Raw genomic sequence first — 22,005 nt, forward strand, 5'->3', positions numbered from 1 at the left:
GCGTGCTGCCTGCCTGGCAGGTGCCAACAAGTGATGTGTTATTGGAATAATAACCGCAAAGAAAATAGCACAGGAGCGCTGCTTACCTAGTGGCTCCAGCAAGGCAGAAACCTGCCTTGGGGCCTCGCGTGTGGCCCGGTGCAGGCTGCCCCTGAAGCCAGCCCGGCCTGCCCTCGCATCGCAGGGGCCCTGTAGGCCGGCCATGTTCCGGCGAGCACGTTACCCGGTCTCTGAGGCTTGTTGTTCCTCATCTGCAAAGCGGGCACGAGGCAGTATCTACCTCGTGGGGAGCTGGAAGGGTTAGTGCTCTCATAAGGCATCTGAAGCACCCAGCCGTGCCTGCTTCTCGGCACTCAGCTCACAGTAATTAATATCAACTGTGTGACGCTAAGGACTACGAAAACTCTGCTAAACCCAGTTCCGGTCACAAACCACCGGCATTCACGAAAGGAGGACAGAGCGAGGGAGAAGGAAGGAAGGAAGTGGAGTGGGTTTCATGCCACTCTTCTGTGCTTTGGACTTGAAGGATCTCACAGTTCTTGAGCATTTCAAAGCTGTTTTTGTTCTTCATGTACTTGGAGTGTTCTCTAGTGACCACTTGTCCACACTCAGTCGGTTTGGAGGGGCCAGTAAATGAGGCTGCATGCTGGCGAAGCAGGAGGTGAGGGAGGAAACCTCCCGGGGTCTGCCCCGCCTGGCTGTCCTGAGGCACCGAGTTCCCTGCGCTTCCCGCGGCGTCCGACGCCTCGCTCCCTACCCTCGATCTGCTCCCGTGTCTGTCTGAGGGGTCTGTGCCTGCAGAATGGTGTCTCCAGAGTGTCCATGAAACAACTGTTAACTTTTTAAATGCACGTTAGTTAGAAAACTACTGTTAAAAAGTCACACTAGGGGAAAATATATCCAAGAGCTTTGTTTGCAAGTAATATTCAGTTTCACATGTGAAAACAACCAAAAGCATATATTTAACCCTAAAGACTAATTCTCTCCAGGCCAGGTCAGCGACACTCGGTCTATGGGGGGGATGTCTGACCTTGGCATGGGGGCAGGTGGTTCATGATAGTGACACTGGTCACCTCGTCAGTGCTCTAGACTCTTGTTCAGCTGAAGTTGAGTTCCTGTTACATACATTTGACTGTCCAGCACCAGTCCCTGCTGGATGGCAGAAATCAAGTTGGAATAACTCCGAAGTCCTTCCGCAGTCAGTCTCTGTCATTGTCAAAGTCAATTTCAGGCTGCTGTGGTTATTCCTGGGGGTAATCAATAAATCATGTCATCACCTTCACCCCTCACAAAGGGGGGTGGGCAGAGAGAAGGCACTTCATCATCATGGGGGGAAAAAGCATTCCCACTGCCAGAAATAAAAGGGAAAATGCAGCAATCAATCCCGTAATCTGAAGCCTTAAAACTTAAACATCTTAACAAGATGTAAAGTCATGACTCAGAAGGGGGGCGAAACGCATACCAATATGGGTCCCGCTAGCCTGCCTGAGGATGAAGGGACGCCATGGGCTTGCAGCTTATTACACAGCAACACAGCTTTAAACGAGGGTCCCTGCTCTCTGCAGGATGCCGGGGTGTGAATATGAGTCAGAGATGAAAGTTAAGTGGTGGTTGGTGAAGATTCAGTAGCGCAGAGTTTTTAATGGTATTAGCCAGTGAGGAATTCTGTAAGTCAAAGACTTTCTCTTTAATTTCTATTAGAGCAGCAGCTCAGGAGATGGAGGCTGGAGAGAAGGGGCGAGCAAAAGAGGCGGAAACCTTTCTCTCCATCGAGCGCTAGTAGCTCTCTTGTAGAAACGTTCCCAGTACTTGAGGGAAGCAGACGGCTTCTTACCCCCGACTGTGTTCTCTGCAGCGAGTGCCGAGAAGGGGGAGGCAAGGGGCCCGGGAGAAAGTGTGCAATTGATCCCTTCCCTTAAAATGTCCAGGACAGAGGAACAGCCGATTCTTTCTCAAATAACTGGCATCCCAGGAATCTTATAAGTCGCAGTGCCTGGAATCCTTCACTTCTGTTGATTTGAATAGTAGCATCCTGGATTCTCAGGTCGAAAGTTTATTTTGGATTTCTCAGAACCAAACCATGTGTGCATTTTGTACTTAACTTTTTCTAATCAGTGCTGTCACTCTCCCCTCCCTAGATGTGGAAAAATCATTACCAAAAAGAAGAGGAATCCACTTGCTTGGGGAGAAAACCGCTTGCGTGTCGGCTGCGGTCTCGGATGAGTCCGTGGCTGGGGACAGCGGGGTCTACGAAGCTTTCGTGAAACAGTAAGGACCCAGCCCGGTGCCTTCTCCGCGCAGCCGGGCGTGGGGTGACAGACTGGGAGTGCACTGCCCTTAGTCCGCTCTCTGCAGGGGAAAGGGCTTGAGGCATTAAAGAAGTGCCAGGCGGAAACTTCCAGGGATACCAGGACATCCCATCAGCAGGGAAATGATGGACAGGCCGATGTGCTCAAAGACAGCCGAGCCTCTTAGAGACGTAAACTCGTTTTTAATGAGAGCGTTGCAGGGCTTGCCCAGTGCCTGTTTGGCGCATGAAGCATTTCGTGTATGCAGATTTCGGAAAGCCTGGCGTATCTAGGGTGCCGTACACCCCGGGGAGGCTCTGGAAGCCCAGGCACCAGAAAGTCATCCCCACTCAAGGCCCAGACTCAGACTCCTCTTGACAAGGTGAAGCAAGACTTTTAGAAGTGAGCTTGCACTGGGGTCAGGTCCACTGGCTAGTAGAGGAGTGCTGTTTCTTGTTTTGTTTTGTTTTTAGCTGTGCCGTGTGGCTTGCGTGGTCTTAGCCCCCCGCCCAGGAATGGAACCCGCGCCCCCTGCGTTGGGAGTGCAGAGTCTTAACCACTGGGCCACTAGTGAAGTCCTGAGGAGTTCTGTTAGTTCAGGTTTCCATTCAGAATCAGTAAGTGGCAGACAGCAACCATAGCTCTGCAGGTTTCCATTCACAAACGTTCACCTGCACCTGCTGTCTCCCTGCCCCCAGGCCCAGTGAAGTCGAAGATGTTCTGTACAGTGAGGAGGACGTCGCCGTCATGGAGACGGCCCAGGTGCAGATCGGACTCAGGTGAGACTGTGCACAGGAAGGGGCGCATCTCGACTCCGTGCGGTGACGAGTGGCCCGTGCCCTTCCTTATCTCATCAGCTTCTCTTTTGACAGATATGATGCAAAAAGGTCAAGTTTCATGGTGATTGTAGCACAACTCCGCAATCTTCATGCCTTCCTGATACCTCACACTTCAAAAGTGTAAGTAAAATCCGTGGAGAATAAATCAAAGAACTTAAAATTGTCTGTATGAGAATTTTGCATCATAATGTAGCAATTCATCCAAGTGACGATGTGGGAAAGACATAGCAGGGCTGATTGTGTCTTAATCAGCACTAGATAAAGGCAAAGAGGGGGTGATATGGGCCGGTCCCCTCCTTTGGTTTTATGAACCATGCAGGGAGGAGGGAGGACATATGGGGGAGTGGCTTGATCACCCCAGAGAGCCCGCTTCCCAGCACGGAGGTTAGGGATACCTGTCAGTAGTATTCAGGGAGGACCGGCTGGCGATACTATTCGTGACTTCTCCCTCCTGATAAGTATGCTGAGATCTTGGAGCACACTGTGGACAGCCTTTTAATCTTCGAGTGACCTGTCAGGGAAAGGACAGATCCTCCAGGGATCGAATGTGTGAACAGGGAGAGCCAACCCACAAGTCCAGGCAAAACTACAGAATTCCCCAGGAACATGAACTTGCATGAAGCCCCTGATGTCGGGATGGGGCCGCCGGCAAACGTCCTGCCTCTGCCAGAGCAGGGCACACACAGGAAGTCACAGGTGCCCTTCAGAGTGCGATGACAGGGCTTCTGCTCCCGGCTTCCCTGTGGTCGCTTGTCTGCCTGGCCTGACCCTTCCTGAGTGCATGGCAACGTGTTCTTAAACCCGTAACGAAAGCCTTGGCCTAAATATTGACACTGCTCAAGACGACAACTAGCATGAAATATCCTCAGAATCGTTCTTTCTTTCTCCTGACGTCAAACGTTTTTTTTTGATTATTAATGACGACAAGCAGAGTTGATTCGTCAGCAGGTTGGCGGCGGCCACAGGGTCTCTGTGAGTGACCCCCGACCCCCTCCCCAGCAGCAGAACGAGAGGAGAAGCACCCCAACCTTCCTTCCCCTATGCCTTTGGTTCCTAACCCTGTAAAACCTCACCTTCTTCCCTCGGAACCATTTGAGGATGGTGTAAGTGGCTAGGCCACCGGGACAAGGCGAACTGAGTCTGGAGAAACAGAAAATCCCGTCCCTCCCGCCCGCCTCTCTAAAGTACCTCCCTTTGTTGCTTTTCCATGAAGGCAGGGAAAGAAGATTTCTTCTGCTGCATCTCCAGCCTTAACGACTGTGGCCCAGGGTCCACTAGGTTTTTAATGCTGAATCTCCATAATCAATGTTGATACAAAATACAGAGATAATATGGCCTTCCTCAGTTCTTCATGCGAATTTACAGTTTTTATAATTGGAGAAAGATGCTCTTTAGAATATGAATTAGAAAGTATGGAAATGGGGGAGTGGAGAGGGATTTAATGGGTGTTCTCTTTCTGGGATTTAAAAGAAGATACCTCGTGCTGTTTCCAGGAATTGTGAATCCTCAGGTAATGTGTGCTCAGAAAACTCACTTTTAAAGTAGTATTACTACCAAATGTAAAATAGATAGCTAGTGGGAAGCAGCCACATAGCACAGGGAGATCAGCTCGGTGCTTTGTGACCACCTAGAGGGGTGGGAGGGAGACGCAAGAGGGAGGAGATATGGGGATATATGTATACGTATAGCTGATTCACTTTGTTATACAGCAGAAACTAACACACCATTGTAAAGCAATTATACTCCAATAAAGATGTTAAAAAAAAAAGAGTAAAAAAATAAATAAATAAAATAAAGTAGTAGTAGAAGTTATTGTTTTTCTCTGACTCTTCCTCTAAATATGACAAAGCATAAAACAGTTTGTCATATCTTGAGACTTCTGAGATGCTAGGCAGTGACTTTTTTGAACTGTTAAAATTCATCTGTTTTAAATTTTCTTAACAATGTGCTACTAGCGTTTCTTTTCCTCTAGTAGGATAATGTATTCCATTCCTGGGGAATGGCCATCAGCAGTTCTTGTTTAATATGCAGGATGAGTGTTCTTTGGGACAAAGTCACCCGTGTTTACTTGGTGTGTTCCTGCTTTCCCAGGTTCAGATGGCAGTCACTGTGGAATTGTCAGGACACGGGCAGGTGGGACATAAATCCGTCTGCCCCGTGGTCTTCGTTCCTCTCACTTCCCTACCACGTGCCTTTGCTGCAGCCCCGGGGCGGGCGGCAGGCTCAGCCTTGCATGATCCGGAGCACCGGCGGGTTAAGAACAGAGCCTCTGTGCCCCTGAGCATGACGACCATGGTGGCAGCAGAGCTTTGGGCTGAGATGAAGTCCGTGTCTCTCCCAGGCAGATAATTTCAAACACCAGCTGTGAATCCAGTATAATTGAACCAGTGAAATCCATTTCATCCTTGTTCTTTGCAGATACTTTAGAGTTGCTCTGCTTCCCTCCTCAACTGATGTCAGCTGTCTGTTTCGAACGAAAGTCCATCCAGCCGCGGAGTCCCTGTTATTCAGTGATGTGTTCAGAGTGGCCATCTCCCAGACAGCCCTGCAGCAGAAGACACTGAGGGTGGATCTGTGCTCTGTCAGTAAACACCAAAGGGAAGAGTGCCTGGTAGGACTTTTCATCATCTCCAGCATCAGATAACACTATCGGATATTCTGAGAATAATTTTCTCATTGTTGTTTTGCCAGCCTCGATACTTCTACCAATCTGCCCAATGCCTCAGACACACCCAACAGTGGTTTCATTTTTTATCTGAAGTAGTGATTTCTGGTTTCCATTCTCTTATTCCAGACCTTTCAAATTTGCTTAGAAATTATGATTCTCTGTAAAATCTACTTTTTATTTCTAACCTTTAGATAAAGAAGAACTTTGGCCTCTGTTATGACCATCACTGTGGAGTATGCTTATTATTCCCAATACGAGCCTGGTGCTGGGTGTTTTGTATACATTATCTCATTTAATCCTCTTGACAATCTTATGAAAAGGGTATGATGACCCCTATTTTCAGATGAAGAACTGCTTAGAGAAGTAATGTATCCAGGGTCACACAGCTCATCAATGATGGATAGATATCAAAAGGACATCCCACGCCTAATTGACTGTTACAGATTTAAGCAGGACACTGAGTATAGTTCCTTCATGCAGCTCGTTCTCCCAGCCATGGTGTTAGAGCTTCTAGGAAGACTTAAGTGTTACTGTTTAGAGCAATAGGATATTTAAATACTAATGCAGAAGACTTCACACATAACTAATAGCAAGTTTAACACATCACTGTGCACAATGACCAGAGCAGCATTACATACCAGTAAAGTTACATAAGGTGTTCAAACGCAGGTGTCTACAGGTGCGCCCAGGTGTTCAAGAAACACTGCAGTCTACAGTTGAAACCCGTGTAGTTCTAGGGTCAACCGTAATCCCAATCTAAAAACCAACCCTGGGATTCTTTTGTGGTCCACTTATACACAGGTTTTTTTTTTTTCACTGAATTCGCACTGTAGTACTACATGATCTGTGGTTGGTTGAATCTGGGCATGTGGCACCTGACACGTGGAGGGCCAACCGTAAAGGTAGACATGGATTTTCGACTGCAGGGTCGGGGGTGGTGTTGGCGTCCCTAACCCCACACTGTTCAAGGGTCGGCTATATTTCTTATTTAGTCACACTGGAAAATATAAGACATCGCCAGGTTTTAAAAAAAATCCACCAGTGCTATATATCATGAGTATTGCTTTTTTTTTTTTTTTTTTTAACCTTAAAACAAGCTTGTCCAGTAATCTTAATTATATCAGAGGGAGCAAATATGAATTGAAACATTTTATTTTCTCTTGTTTTTTCTTTTTTTCCTTTCATTTCACATAGGCGGGAACTCAGATCAGCCTGGCAGATTTACCCTTTTCCAATGAGATTTTCACTCTGTGGTATAACTTGCTTCCTTCAAAGCAAATGCCCTGCAAAAAGAACGAAGATGAAACTGAGGAGTCAGTATTTCAACCAAGCCAGCCACTAGTAGATTCTATAGACTTGGTGAGTCAGAGTTGGAGAAACACATCTAATTAAGACATTTAGATCTGCAGTCCATCTGAAATTAATCTTTGTGCAAGGTTTGAGGTAGGGGTCAAGATTGTTTTTTACCCATATGATAGCCAGTTGACCCAGGATTGTTTGTTGAAAATAATTCCTTTCCTAACTGCACTGCAGTGTCACTTTTGTCATAAGTCAGATGTCCTCTACATGTGTAGTCTGTTCCTGAACTTTCTATTCTGTTCCGTTCACTTAGTCATCTATCTCTGTAGACAGTGCAGTCATCTATCTCTGTAGACAGTACTATGCTTTTTCAAAGTGAAGGCTTTCAATAATTCATTCATTTAGAATGGTTTTTCTGAGGCTGTTTACAGATGATTGCTATCAGATTAAGGAAGTTTCCTTCTCTTTCCAGCTTGCTAAGAGCCTTATTGTGCATGGATATTGAATTTTATCAAGCATTTTTACTGTATCTCTTAAGAAGATTACATGATTATCTTCTTAAGATTATTCTCTTAATGTAGTGGATTATACATTGACTGACTTTTGAATGTTAAATTGCCCTTGGATTCCTGGAATAAAACACTTCACTGTGGTGTATTTTATATGAATTTTTATACCTATTCAATCATAGAGAATATTGAGACTTGCATGTGCTCAGTTTTAGTAAAAGTTCCATGTGCTCTTGAAAAGTGTGTATTTTCTGCAGGTCAAGTTTGTTAATTTTACTTTTCAAATCTTCTGCATTTACTGATTTTTCAATTTGCTTATTTTATCAGTTATTAAGAGGTATAATAAAATCTCCAATTTATGATTATAAATGTCTCTTTCTCCTTTTAGTTCTATTAATCTTTGCTTTATGTATTTTGTATCCAGGCTATTAGGTGAATATAAATTTAGCATTATGTTGTATCTTTCTGTTCAACTGACCTTTTTATCATTATAAATTATCCCTCTTTATCTCTAATAACACTTTTTGTCTGGTATCAATAAAGCTGTATCAGTTCTTTTTTGGCTAGCATTTGCATGGTTTATCTTTTATTATTCTTTTACTTTCAACCCTTCTGAGTTCTTAGATTTAAAGTGTTTCACCTGTAAGCAGTACTTAGTTGGTTTTGATTTCTTATCCAGTTTTAAAATCTTCATCTTTCAATTGAAATATTTCATTTATTTATACTTAATGCTATTAGTGATATATTTGGCTTTGAACCTGTCATCTTACTCTTTGTTTTCTTTTAGTCCTATCTTTGTTTCTTTTTTGCCTTCTTTTGGATTAATCAAGTATTTTTAAATTTTGGTTTTTCCTTCTCTTAGACCATTAGTATTACAGTCTGTTCTTTTTTGCTGTTTCCCTGATCATTACATCATGCATCCTTGACTTAGAAACTGTGTTAAATTAATGCTTTTGCTTTTTTTCAGACAGCGCAAAGATTTTTTTTTACTTGAAATATTTTTTAATTAATGTATTTTTAATTGACGTATATACACTAATATGTATAAAATGGATAACTAATAAGAACCTGCTGTATAAAACAATAAATAAAACAAAATTCAAAAATTAAAAAGAAAAAAGCAGCTGCTGGATTGCCTAAGGTAAAACTCATGGACGTATAATATTCTCTGCTGTAAGATTACTTATAAGAGAAATAGTGCTAGGGAAAATAGGTAGATGCAATGAAAAACAAATTAGGACTCAAAGTGAAACGTGTAAAAATTTAAACAGCCTGATATTTTAAAATTTCTATATAATAAGAAGGCTTCATTGACAACTCTGTGTGTGTGTGTGTGTGTGTGTGTGTGTGTTTAACAAGCAACACTGCCCAGTTGGTCCAACAGTGTGGAAGAATTGACACTGACACGCCATCAAACAAACACCTTTCTCAAGACATTTTCATTTGCTCCATCCCTAAAAAAAAAAAAAAGAAAAAGAAAAGAAATACATTATTATTTTTTTTTTTTGATGTGCAAAGATTTTTAAAGACTTAACTCCATGATTCCCTTTCCTCCTTGTGTGCAATTATTGGTCATATATTTTAGTTACCTTTATTCTAAATCCCACAAGACATTGTTATTATTGTTTTATTGACAATCAGTATTTATTTAGATTTTCCTATATCTTTACCCTTTCTGATGTATTCTTTTCCTTTCTGCATTATTGTGCTTCCAGTTTGGGTCATTTTCCTTCTGCCTGGAGAATTTCCTTTAGTATTTCTTTTAGTACAGGTCTGTCGGCATCTTGGTTTGATTTCATTTGTGAAGGACTTTTTTTCCTGCATATTCAGAATTCTAAGTGAATAGTTATTTCTCTGAACACATTCAAAATAACATGTCATCTGGTTTCCATTGATTCTGTTCAGCTGCTGGAGGACAGTCTAATTGTTGATCCTTAAAAGGTATTACATCTTTTTTCTCTCACTGTTTGTAAAATTTCCTCTTTTTCTTTGATTTTCAGCAGTTTCACTCTAATGTGCTAATGTGTTTGTCTTTGTGTTTATCCTAGGGAAATTCTCCACTGTTTCATCAGTTTTCTTGAACATATTAATTATAAAATTTTTAATTCCTTTTCTAAATAACTGTAGTATATGGATCACCTGTGGGTCTGCTTCTTTTGCTTCTTATTTTTCTTAGCTTTCAGTCATTGGGCCCTGTTTCCAGTGGAATGCTGGATATTGTGTATGGATTGTAGAGGATCTGGCTGATAGCTTCCTCCAGAGAGGATTTAATATTCTTCTGGAAGGCAGATTACAATATGGGCAGATCACCTGGATCACTTGAGAGACCTGAATTCCAATTTTTCTCTCCCTAGGACCATGAGGCAACTGAGGTATCTGCTTACTGTTTAGCCTCCTAGCAGCTGGTTTTGCTTTCTCAGCTTCTTGCTCTGCACGTATGTAGCTTAGGAAGGGCAAGCGTCCCAAAAGGAATATTGTGCAGAATATTGGGCTCACTTCACAGTTCATTTTCTCTGGCCCCTTGTATGCTGGCTACCTTGTCCCCAACTCAGTTTTCATCTCTGCATCCTCCCATCACTGCCAAAGCCCTGGGCAGCCACAGTCTGTCAGCCTGTGTGCCTCACCGCTGGAACTGAGACATGCCCCCCAAGGGAGAAGAGTGGCAGTGATGGTCCCTTCACCTCCTTGCATTTCCCTTCTCCCTGGGATCTTGGTCCTCGAGTGCTAATTGCCTTTGTTGCTCTTCATTGCTTTAAAACAGCTGGAGTTTTTTTGTCTGTTTGTATTTCGCTTTTTGTTTTACTTTATTCAGCCTTCATATTTATTCTCAGAAGGAGAATTGGGTCTCATACCTCTTCTTTTTCACAACTAGAAGCATAAGTCCCCATCTGATAAGTTTTTAAATCATTTCTTGAAGCATATGGTGTTCATTGCCATGTGTTTTACCTTCTCCAGGATGCAGTGTCAGCCTTACTTGCAAGAACATCAGCGGAGCTTTTGGCTGTGGAACAAGAATTAGCACAAGAAGAAGAAGAACCAGAGCAGGAAGAAGAGCCAAGGGGTCCAGATGGAGATTGGTAAAACAGTTATTTCCTTTTGCTACTGGGATCTCAAAGAGGATGTGTTTAGATTCTCAGAAGAAACTTTCCGGGAAACCTTTATAGCTTTAGATCTTATTCTGGAATTAATGGAAAGTAGTGCAGCTTCAGGGGGCTGCCCCTAGGGAAAGTCTTTCCTTGGTCATTAGAGAGTTGAAAGGGGTAGTGGCGAGTTTGCGGACAAAGCACATGAGCGAGATTCTGTGTTCTTGCTTCAGTAATTTTGACACTATTTCTTGGGCTTTTTTTTTGGTTTTAAGTCTAAACTACCTATTTTGAAGGGTATGGTAGTTTTATTTTAGAGTCATAGATAAATTTAAAAACTGACTCTTTTTTCTGCAAACTACCAGAAGTACCATTTAGGCTCTGGGAAGTCAAAGCAGATATTTAGAAAATAGCTTCTGAAGAGCTCTTTTTCTGTTTGTTGCCACTTTCACCTTCTTTTTCTGTTTCCTTCTCATTTTTCATACCTCATTGTTTTTAAAAAATAAAAAAGGTCATTATAGCGTTTGTCTAGTCACATATGTATAAAGAACTATCTTTCCAGGTTTGCGCTGTTTTCTCTAAAACAAATTTTAGTGAATGCATCAGTTTTTTTAGTATATATGTAAAGTCATTTGGATTAATTTTGTATGTATTGTTGCTTATTCTGTTATGTTTGAACTACTGTTGACACATATATGCATATACATATATAGCAGCATTTGTGTGTATGTGTGTATATATAAAACTTCTTACAAACTTGGAGTGACAAGTGTCCACAAAATTGTGGACATTTGGAAGGAACAGCTTACTATAGTGATGTGAAAAGCAGATATACTTTGTTCTTATCAAAAGTCCTTTATAGTGAATAAAGTTCAGAGCACCAAAAAAAAAAAGTAAATATGAGAGTGATTATGAGGTTCATCATATCTTGAAATACTGAGCCTTCCTTGCATATGTAAAATACGCAACTTGTTTCACCCGCATTTCAAAAAATGCACTTAGAATGTAATCTAAAGGAATTGATAACTTACACTCCTCATTGCTAGTCCCCCCGTGTTCATTTCATGACCAGGTTTTTAACAACTAGTCTGTTCCAATCTGTCAGTATATCACCAGTCACAATTAAAGCTTGACTTTTCATTATCAGTGGAAAAAAAAATGTTCCCGTTATGAGAATATGAAACTCAACAAAGAGTGAGATATTCTTACCCATCCTGGTACTCTTGCTTTCCTGTCAGTACAGTTTATACAGAATATAAACCATATTTGTATTCTGGAGCCTCACTTGTAGTGCCACCCAAGCCCAGGCCACGGCTTTTGTTAAAGACAAGATCATAGACCATTCAGAGTCTTCTGTTAGTTCAGTTGTAAGACTCCTCTACCCAGGGTTCCACCTCTGCTAGACCATGAGCACAGTTGATAATGGATGTTTTTATTCACTCTTAGCAGAGAGTCACTGCATTCTACTGTTTGAATAATTTTACAATAAATGAACAACCGATACCAAATTATATTATAGTGAGTGTCAGTATTTTCAAACCGTGGGTTAAACTTTATATGTGATTTTTTAGCGTATTTCTATCTAATATTTAGGAATTAGGTCAAATTTCATGAATTTAACTTTTCAGTACGAAATTATGATGATTTTGCTTCAGATTGCTGGAGAGTAAGGTGATAACTTTATCACTCATGAGCATTTTAGTAAAAGTTCCAGCCAGAGAACTGGCTGGAATCGTGATGTTTGAGTCTGATCATCGCCCAGGCAACGGGTTAACATGCCCAGGTTGCGCCGATCACGGAGCACCTCTGCCTGACCCTGAACGGTATTGCGTGTTGTTTCACCCATAGGTTGACCATGCTGAGAGAGGCCTCTGATGAAATTGTGGCTGAGGAAGGGGCTGAAGTGAAATTGGCAGAGGGCAGTTGCTGTGCGGAAGACGTAATAAGCTCATGCCCGAGTGTGCCTGAGATGAATGAGGACACAAGTAAGACAGAAAACAACTGTGCCAACGACCTTGGGAGTCAGCCAGCTGCAGGAGTGCCCGCCCTGGTGAGTGTTCTCAGCTGTCCCCTCCTGAAACTGGTCTCCTAGAGGCACCACGCAGACCAAGTCTGTCTCTTCAGCTATAACTGCATGTTAGGATTTTGTGCCAAAGCTGGTCAGGATGGGCGTTTGTGGGAGTAGGCCATAAGAAACACTGTAAATGCCTTAACCTTTTCAAATGGGCCCCACATTTTCATTCTCCAATTAAGTTTCATATAAGAAGATAAATAGTGGCGTTTATCTCTCTGTAAATGTTCTGTGAATATTTACTGAAAGCATTTTCAGAATTTCCTGAATAACACCAGGATGCCTACTTAATTGTATTAAGTTTCATAAATGTTATAAGTTTATTTCAATTTCAAACATGAGGTAAACGTGTAAAGCTCATTTTGGTTAGATGGGGTTCTGACTGAAACCAGTTCAGGAAGGTGGCAAATGCCACCTGGTTTAGGCACAGATGCCATGTTACTAAGCAGGTAACTTTGCTGGTTAGTGAGAGACATGTTGAGACTGCCATCCCCAAAGGGGGGAACTCATTTTCAAGGTTTGAAGATGCTGGCAAACTTGGGAGTTTAGAAAATAACAGTTATTTATTTCTAAGAAAAATAATGTTATACCCTGACTGAAGACTTCATGTGTGTACATATATATATATATATATATATACACATACATACATACACACACATATGCATACATACAGTCGGCCTTCTGTATCCGCGGTTTCTGCCTCCACGGGTTCAACCAACCGTGGATCTGATTCAACCAACCGCGGATAGTAAACAGTACACAATTGGCTGAATGCGAGAATGTGGAGCCCCAGGTACAGAGGGCCAGTTGTGGGACTTGAGCACCCACAGAGTCTGGTGTCCGGAACCAATCTCCCACGGATACCGAGGTCTGGCTGTATATATAATTGCATGTTCTGCGTAAACCTGAGGTTTAACTAGTGTATTTTCATTTTCTTGTATTTAGTTACTCGTATCGTTTACTCTGAAAAAAACTAATCAGAAAGTTGAATAACGTTTAATGATGAAGAATTCCCAAATAAGGTTCTTTATAGAAGCACATTTACCCTCTGTAAATCTAAAGCTTCCCTTTTTTAGGTCTAATCTGTTAGAGGCGGTGCTGCCACTTATAGGTAACCCTGTTGGGCAGATATTATCCTACCCTACCTGAGGGTGACTTCCTAAGAACTAAGTAGAAAACCACCTTCCCATCAGGAGAAAGACAAAGCCCGTCTCACAGAAGTGGCCCTGGTGCTAGATGAGTCTCTTGTAAGATTAGGTATTTCTTTCACACTTAGAAGAAAGGAGCAAGAAACGTCTCTCCGCTCCTGACAAATTACTGACTTCTAGGTTGATAAAGAGACAAATACCGACGAGGCGGGCAGTGCCAGCGTGGCGGTCCGCCCCAAAGACCGCAGCGGCCTGAGCGCCCGGCAGCGCCCCTTCGTGCGGAGCAGCGTGATTGTTCGCTCGCAGACCTTCTCCCCCGGCGAGCGGAGCCAGTACGTCTGCAGGGTAAGGCGTCTGCGGGGCGGGCATCTGCAGGGGGAGGCGCGCCGTGCTCTTAGGGGGCTGCCGCCTCTCCCCGCCCCCTGCCGGGGAGTGGCCCGTTAGTGACGCTAGACAGTGCCAGGGGATCTTCAAACTCGACTACAGATTCTAATGGCTAGAAGTGCCATAAAATATACATAAAATATCACACTCTTAATCGTTCTTTTTAGTTTGGGTTGTGGAATTTTCTTCTTTCTTTCTTTCCTCAAATTTAATGTCTCTTTGCTTCTAGTGCCATTTATTTGGCAAATAAGTGACATTAAGGACCAGGCTGCTAAGTCTGTCTGGACCTCAGTGTGTATGTAGAAACTTAAAGTGACTCAAGATTTATGATGTCTTGTATATTTCTGCTGTATCTCATGCATGCTTCAAACCATGTTAGTCCTGCTGAGTCAAAAATTGTGAATTGGGTTTTAGGACAAAAATCGCCTTTATTAATGCCTCCAGACACTGAATCAGATGCATAGTTCTATGGAGAATATGATGTGATTTGCATCAGTTTACCAAATTCTAGTTCCATAAGTATTTATGATTTATAGTAATTTAGATTTAACGTTATAAAGTGGGTTAGAAAATACTTCCGGAATTCTAAACTTATTCATTCAGTTCACCAAACATTTTTATTAAGCACCTGCTATTTATTAAGCACATTGCCGGATCCTTGGGATTCGTCCATGAACCAAAGACCCAGAGCCCTGCCCTTGCGGGGCTTATGTTCTTGTGAGTTGAGCCAAACAGTAAACATGATGAGTAAACTGTGAAGTCTCTTGGGCAGGGACCAGTGCTGTGGAAAACAGTAGAGCAAGTTAAGAAGGGATGGAAATGTTGAGGATGAGGGTCGCAAATTTAAGTAGGTTCAGAGTAGACTTCACTGAGAAGGTGACGTTTCAGCAGAGACCTGAAGCAGGTGAGGGAGTGAGTGTGGGCTGCCTGGGCTGGGCGCGTTCCCAGTTGTACCTCCTGCGACTCCACTCTGACCTTGAGCTCTGTGCATTACACAAACCTTTCTTTTAAAGAATGGATAGTGCATATTAGCTAAAAATACAAGGGATAATTTTATTTCAAAATGTATATAATTTTCTTAACAAATGACTTATGATAACTGTAACCAAAAAGCAATTATTTAAAGAAAATCAAGTTATTTAAGAAAAGCAAGAAAACAGGGAAAAATTTGTTTGGGGAGGATTTTCTTAAAGAAATAAACTACCTTCCTTCTGTGATAGTATTCTCAATTCCAAGCTTCCTCTAGCACATTGGTACGCACTGATTTCCTCTTTTTTTTTTTTTTTTTTTTTTTTTTTTAATCCTTTGTTACCAGTTAAATCGAAGCGACAGTGACAGTTCAACCCTGGCTAAAAAATCACTATTTGTGAGAAACTCCACCGAACGGCGAAGTTTGAGAGTCAAAAGGGTATGTATTCCCTCGGCGGCATCCCGCTGTCCTGGACCCACCCAGCGTCTTGCATATCAGAACATGTACGCCAGGACTGCTGGGTGTCCTTGCCCCGTGCTCTGGGGCGCTGGGATGAAGCCACTGGGATTACGGAGACACAGCTGTTGTGTCAGTTATGGAGAAGGGTGTGCTGGAGAGCGTTCATTCATCACCGGTGTGGAACCTCTGATAATGAAGGGTAAAGCCGCTTTGCAGCGTGGATGGAGACGGGGCTGCCGAGTCGGGGGGAACATCTCTGCTGCCGGTCTCCACACCACGGCCGGCTCTCGAGCAGCTGTGGGGAGAGTGTAACACCCGGTGCCTTTAGTGAGGGGCAGGCGTTCTGGAAAAGGAGGACACGGTTTTAGTAGCTTGCTTAAAAACAGATATTTTTAGAAGATTAAGATTAATGTAGATGGAAAAGCTCAAGTCAGGTTTTCCTGGAAGCCAGAGGTCACTCACTGGATGAGCTCGAAAGGGAAACTCTGGGAGAATTTTAAATAAATTAAAAGGTTGGACTGTTCAGAAATTCCTGTTTATTTACCAGCAGCTGAAATAGTAATGGAAAGTTATTTGTTTGCTAATAATTTGTTTCGTGCTAATTTCCAAAGCTGCTTTATTTCGGCTTAAAGCACGGTGTTCAGTAAGAATGCAGCGCTGTGCTGTGCACACTAAGCTCTGCAGTGACGGGCAGGACCTCCCTGCCTGGAGGAGGTCTTCCGAGGGCACACAGGCGAGTCCAGGTGCAGATAGAAGGGCGGAGTGAGCTCACCTGGTCGGGAGAATCGAAAGTGCTTTGTGGGGAAGGTGTCTGGCCTTGACACCCCTATAAAATTTCAAAAGAAAGTGGTAGCTTTGTTGCAGGGATGGAGATAGCTACTGGGTGCTGTTGGTAGGTGGCCTGACATGGCACAGGGGCAGGGAAGCACATTCAGGGGATGAGGAGGGACCCAGCTCGGCCAGGCTTGGGCCCCGTGGGTGGGAGTGAAGACTGGAGGGTAACTTGAGTCATTACCCTCACCAGCGGCTCTGGTTTAGTGCCGCTGTGGGCAAAGTACTGGATGTGTGACTGGGCAACATGTAGCTTCCTGGTTTAACTTCCTAGCTACTTGACAGTCATAAGCATATTTCTTTTTTCTAAAGGTAAATATGCAAGCATTTCTTTCACCTCAGCATTTTCAGGACCTTTTGAAACATAGATCTTTCAGATTACCAAACTTTGTGCTTTAAAAGCACCTAGATTTCCATCATCTTGAATGAAAATTCTTCCCAACTCTTTTCTAAGTCCCCTGCATTTTTAAAAGCACATACTTTCAGAGGATGGTAGCACTCTTCAGAGAACTTTTAACCAGCAGGGTTTATGAATTGAGTGGAGCTGAAAAACAGTCGGGTTACTGATAAACTTAGTTATTAGAACTTCTTGAACCAGACAAAGGTTAATCCTGAAACACTGTTTAGGAGATCATTGTCAATAGCTTTTAAAGTGGGCAGATAGAGTTTGGTAGAAGTGAATGGGGAAGTGTATTCTGATTTAGGAGTTATAGCATGAGAACCACGTAGAGGTGAAGAGAACAAAAGCACCTCCGGAGATCAGTGGAAGGCTCCCTGGCTGGGAAGGCGGCAGCCCGGCCAGCGAGGCATGAGGTTGGGGGGGACCCATCGCCACATCTCTCCCCAGTTCAGCGACACCACACTGACAGCCTGAGAGCAGTCATGGCGGGGAGCATTGACACCAGGGAAGTGGGCAGATCTTACAAACCAGTGAGCCCGCTGTTACACACTTACCAGCAGGCCGTGCCCACGGGAGACTCTAGAAAGCCTCCATGTACCTGACAGCTGGGAAGGATTTCTGATCTTGAAAAAAAGAGTAGTACAGTTGAAGAGAGTGTGTGTCTAGATGATTCTTCTGTGTAATAAGTTTGTTAGAGCAGAGGTTGAATAAAGGGAAAGCTAATAATAAGAACATTAGAGAATGTTGCAGCAGGATATGTTGGGCAAGGAGAAAGAGGAATCCGAGGAGACAAGGAAAGCTATTCAGACCGGGGCTGCGGCTCTGAAATGAGAAGCGGGACGGACAGGCCTCTCCTTCCCGTCTGTCATGAGCACCGCCGTTGTTCCAGACCTTCCAGCTGGAATACCCGTCAGGTCTGAGTCCTTCTGTCTTGTATCAAACAGTACCCGTTTTTATTAGTAATCTCTTATTTTCCATTCCCACTGCCAACAGTCTAGGCAAGAAATGCCCTCCTTGTTTCCCTCTGCGCAGGCAGTCCCGCCCAGCCTCGTTTGAAGGCCTTTCCTCAAGCGAGTCTGACCCAGCCCTGAGTGATCTCTCCCTTCCCTGACTTCCTGTGACACAGAAGCCGCCGCCGCGCAGTTTGCTGTTGTTTACTGTCTCGTACCACCCACTAAACGATGTCCTCAAGGTCACAAATTGTGTCTTCTCCTCCTAGCGTTTTGCCTACAAACCCCCAGCGGACATGCATTCATACGTATTCAGTAATTATTTCTTGATAAGTGGATAAGCTTGGCCCCAGAGAGAGACCAGTGATTCAGGGGTGAAAGTACTGAATAGATATTAAGCGATGGGAAACCGAGGAAGGAGTCAAAACCCTAGCTCCCCTGAGCAGCTGTGTCCTGGCCAGTGCGTGCAGAAATGATAAAGAGAGAGGTGTGAGCTGCGGGGACGCAGGTGCGTGGCCTGAAACGGAGCAGATGTGAGATTCTTATGATGTATTTGTCGTTCACAGAGGCCGGCTTCGTGCAGTAAATTGGTCTGGCTAAGCTAGGCTCTACCACGGTGCCAACTTCAAAACTCTCTGCGGTTTAAAACAATAAAGGCTCGTTTGTTGCTTACCTGCGTGCTCAGTGCAGGTGGGCCGGGGGCTCTGCTTGTCCTCCTTCAGGACCAAGGCCCCCGGCCTCCCTCCTCTGGGCCTTTGCTGCCCCTGTAACAGGAGCAGGAGGTGCCACATCACTGCCACTCACCCCTCATCGGCCAAAGCAGGAAGCAGGGATAGTGCCCTCCTGTTAGGTGACCACCGACGTAATGAGGGTGTCGTGTTGTTTCTAACCCTCCAGGCGGTGTGCCAGCCGGTGCTCAGAAGGGCAGCGCCCGAATGCCCCGTGCGAACCTCTCTGGACCTGGAGCTGGACCTGCAGGCCTCGCTGACCCGGCAGAGCCGCCTGAACGACGAGCTGCAGGCCCTGCGGGGCCTGAGGCAGAAACTCGAGGACCTGAAAGCCCAGGGCGAGACGGACCTTCCACCGGGCGTGCTGGAGGACGAGAGGTTCCAGAAGCTCCTGCGGCAGGCCGAGAAGCAGGTACGCAGCTCGCGTGGAGTTCACGTTGCCTAAAGCCCGCCGGGTAGAAGGTACTCAGCCTACACCTCAGTCTTGCTCGAGTCTTCAAGTCCTTTTCCTAGAACTTAGAACACATTTGTTCCCACTGTGTTTCCTCCTGCCTGGTGGCAGCCCTTGCATCCAGTGATAGTGAAGAAAGAGCCTGCAAAGCAAGGTGCGTTTGTACCATTTTGAGAATAATCTGATTCCCCTGAGTACAGATTTTTTTCATCTTTATTTTTACCATCTCTGTATGTATAGATAGATTATTGGAGTTATGTGCCTTTTTTTCTCATCCCTGAAGTTTGTGCTCACCCACTCTGTGAAAGAGAGACTGCTTCCAATTGTGCGCCTTTCATTCCGGCCACAGAAGTTGGTGAGAACCATTGGCTTCTCTCCTGCTTGCTCTTAAGCCCCACGTCCACTCCTTACACACATGCGGACACACTGGTGCATATGCACACACACACGCTGCCCTTTCACATCCACCTGCCCCCCCACCGGCGGTTGGGGATTTGTGAGATTTTCAGCACCGTGGCCGTAAAATGCCTCACGATGAGCAAACAGCCTGCCAATTGCCATAAAAAATACGGCTCCCAGGGAAGCTGTGAATGGAGTCCAGCAGCAGAGCCCAGATCTGCCTGCCTTGTTAGGAATGCTGTCAGGCCTCTGGGTCACTCTCCATAACCTTCCTCCTTTGTGGCTGAAAGTCTGTTTTGTAGCTCAGAATAAAACCTGAATCAGAGGTAGTGTCCTCGTGTATAGTACAACCCCCTTAGGAAGCAGAGCGAGAAGCTCAGGACTGTAATTAGGACGGATTGTGTTCCTTACTCCGTCAGGCTTCTTAACGTGACCGTAAATAAATCACTGGACCTTCCTGCAGGTCAGGCCCCCCACCGCGTAAACTGAAGGTTAATCACACTCTCCTGGAATCCGGGGCATAAAAACTGGCTTCCGATCCTCCTGAACCAGGCAGCTTATCGTGACTTGTTGGGTGAGAAGGGGAGAGGCGTGCTGAGGAAGGGCTGGTATTTTTCCAAAGGAGCCTCAGGTTGCTTACAAAGCAGAAATTTCTTTTTCTTCCTCTGAGGGTTCCCCTGTCAAAATGCCAGTTCTGTGACGCTAGGCTTCTTAAAAGCTTAAAATAATACAGATGTTAACATTTGTAAAAGTTAGAATCCGCTAAGAAAATTATATGTCAGAAATGTTAATACAGCTCATTCAACAAAAGAACTCAGTGATTACAGTGAAGTGCTCAGCGCTGAACCTCGACTGCCTGCAAAGCTGGCGACTGTCGATTATTAACACCTGATGAAAATTTTATGCTATATTTTAGCACCCAGACTTTTGGAGGAAGACATAGACCCAGGTACAGGTATAAATACATAAACACAGAGACAAATGGAGTCTGCGGTAAAGTGCGTTCTTACTCAGCAGGGAGAGGAGGCTCTTCGTGTGTTCCTTGGTGGTCGGTCTCACTTTGCGCAGAACAAAGCCAAGTCTCAGAGTGACTCTGCGGCCGCCACGTAAATGCTGGTAGTTGCAAACAGCAGCAGCCGGCAGGCTACTTCGAGGGACCGTCTTAATAGTGCGTACAGGGGATAAAATAGGCCTCACACTTCCATTCATATGGAAGGGAACAAAATACTGAACAGGATCCCGGGGGCCTGTTGTATCTCTGATCTGGTAAAATACACTTTCTTGGGGAAACCGGGCCAGCTTTTCTCCCCTAAGTATATCCGGCATGTACCTTCCTTTGCTGGTTTTTCCTGATCTCTCCGTTTGTTCAAGTCAGTAAGGAGATGGCCATTTTAAGATTGGTTTGTTCATCTTATAAGTTCCCCAAAATTAGAATAGCAGCAACATTTTAGTAGAATTATTAGTTTCCTAGCTGGATGAACCACATCATGGTAGAAGTCATTTCTTTGTGTCTACTAAGTCAGTAGTTCCCAACCTGACGCCTAGTAAAAAATCATCCATTGGCTGAAGGTAAGGCTTCGCAAAGTAACTAAAATATCACATCTGTCCCCTTTGAATTTGAATTACACAAATTCAGAAGCTCCGAGTGACGGCTCACCTATCTCATCAATTCCAAAATAATCAAGAAAGAACTGTTTCTTAAATATAGGCCACTTTTCTAAACAAAATCATTCAAAACAAGGAGAGGAAAGGGGAGCAGTAAAAAATATCTGGAAAAGGGATCCTTTGTGGTGAAAAAAATCAGAAGTTACTGCGGTAGAGTATTATTAACAAAGTACTAACTAGGTTATGCCCCGTTGTAGGCTATTTAGCTTTCCGTAAAGTGGTGTGAGTATAACTGAATCTTCATCAGTACTTGGCTGAATAAATAGTTTTTGTAAAATGTCATCTTTCCTAAAAGTGCCACAAGCATTTTTGCTTTCAAATTTAAACTGAGTTTAGTGCATTTGTGTGTTGAGAATATTTTAAAATTTAGGAAGTTTTTTTTAGTTAAAAAATTAACATGTTGTAACAAAGCCAAATAATGCAGAAGTATATAAAGCAAAAAGTATTGATAGAAGTGCCCCTGAGTCCCACTCCCCAGGGATGACCTCTGTTGACTGTTATATGTCCTTCCAGCTCTTTTTTATGCCATGTATATGTGTCAGTGTTATTTGGAAGAGTTGCAGAAAACTAGGGTCTGAAGACATACTGTTCTGCAACTTATTTTTTTCCCCCACCTAATTCTAGTCATGTAAGATGAACAGCTTTCCATATTTGTTTATGTTGCTGAAATTGATTGTTTTAAGGCATTTGTAATACACATTACGAATATATCATATCATATTTATTTAATCATAACTATAACTATTTCATTATTCTACTAATGATAGTTTCCCAAATTTCAGTCATAGACAGTGTGGAAGTGAACACTCCTATACATTTTGGGACACTTTTCTTGTTTCAGTAGCGTTTCCAAAGCACGA

General features: G+C 43.8%; 1 protein-coding gene across 3 annotated transcripts in view; it reads left to right on the forward strand.

The window, feature by feature from the left end:
* Nucleotides 1–22,005, forward strand: part of WWC2 (WW and C2 domain containing 2) — a 160,926-nt gene that overhangs the window by 133,550 nt on the left and 5,371 nt on the right. For all 3 annotated transcript variants that reach the window (XM_068532319.1, XM_068532321.1, XM_068532322.1), the window contains 10 exons: nt 2,139–2,268; nt 2,987–3,067; nt 3,161–3,247; nt 5,546–5,738; nt 6,990–7,154; nt 10,559–10,680; nt 12,535–12,736; nt 14,089–14,253; nt 15,608–15,700; nt 18,800–19,042. In XM_068532319.1, the coding sequence (XP_068388420.1) occupies nt 2,139–2,268; nt 2,987–3,067; nt 3,161–3,247; nt 5,546–5,738; nt 6,990–7,154; nt 10,559–10,680; nt 12,535–12,736; nt 14,089–14,253; nt 15,608–15,700; nt 18,800–19,042 (1,481 nt within the window). The remainder of the gene's footprint in view (nt 1–2,138; nt 2,269–2,986; nt 3,068–3,160; nt 3,248–5,545; nt 5,739–6,989; nt 7,155–10,558; nt 10,681–12,534; nt 12,737–14,088; nt 14,254–15,607; nt 15,701–18,799; nt 19,043–22,005) is intronic.

This window comes from Eschrichtius robustus, chromosome 21 (assembly GCF_028021215.1).
Source record: "Eschrichtius robustus isolate mEscRob2 chromosome 21, mEscRob2.pri, whole genome shotgun sequence".
NCBI lineage: Eukaryota > Metazoa > Chordata > Mammalia > Artiodactyla > Eschrichtiidae > Eschrichtius > Eschrichtius robustus.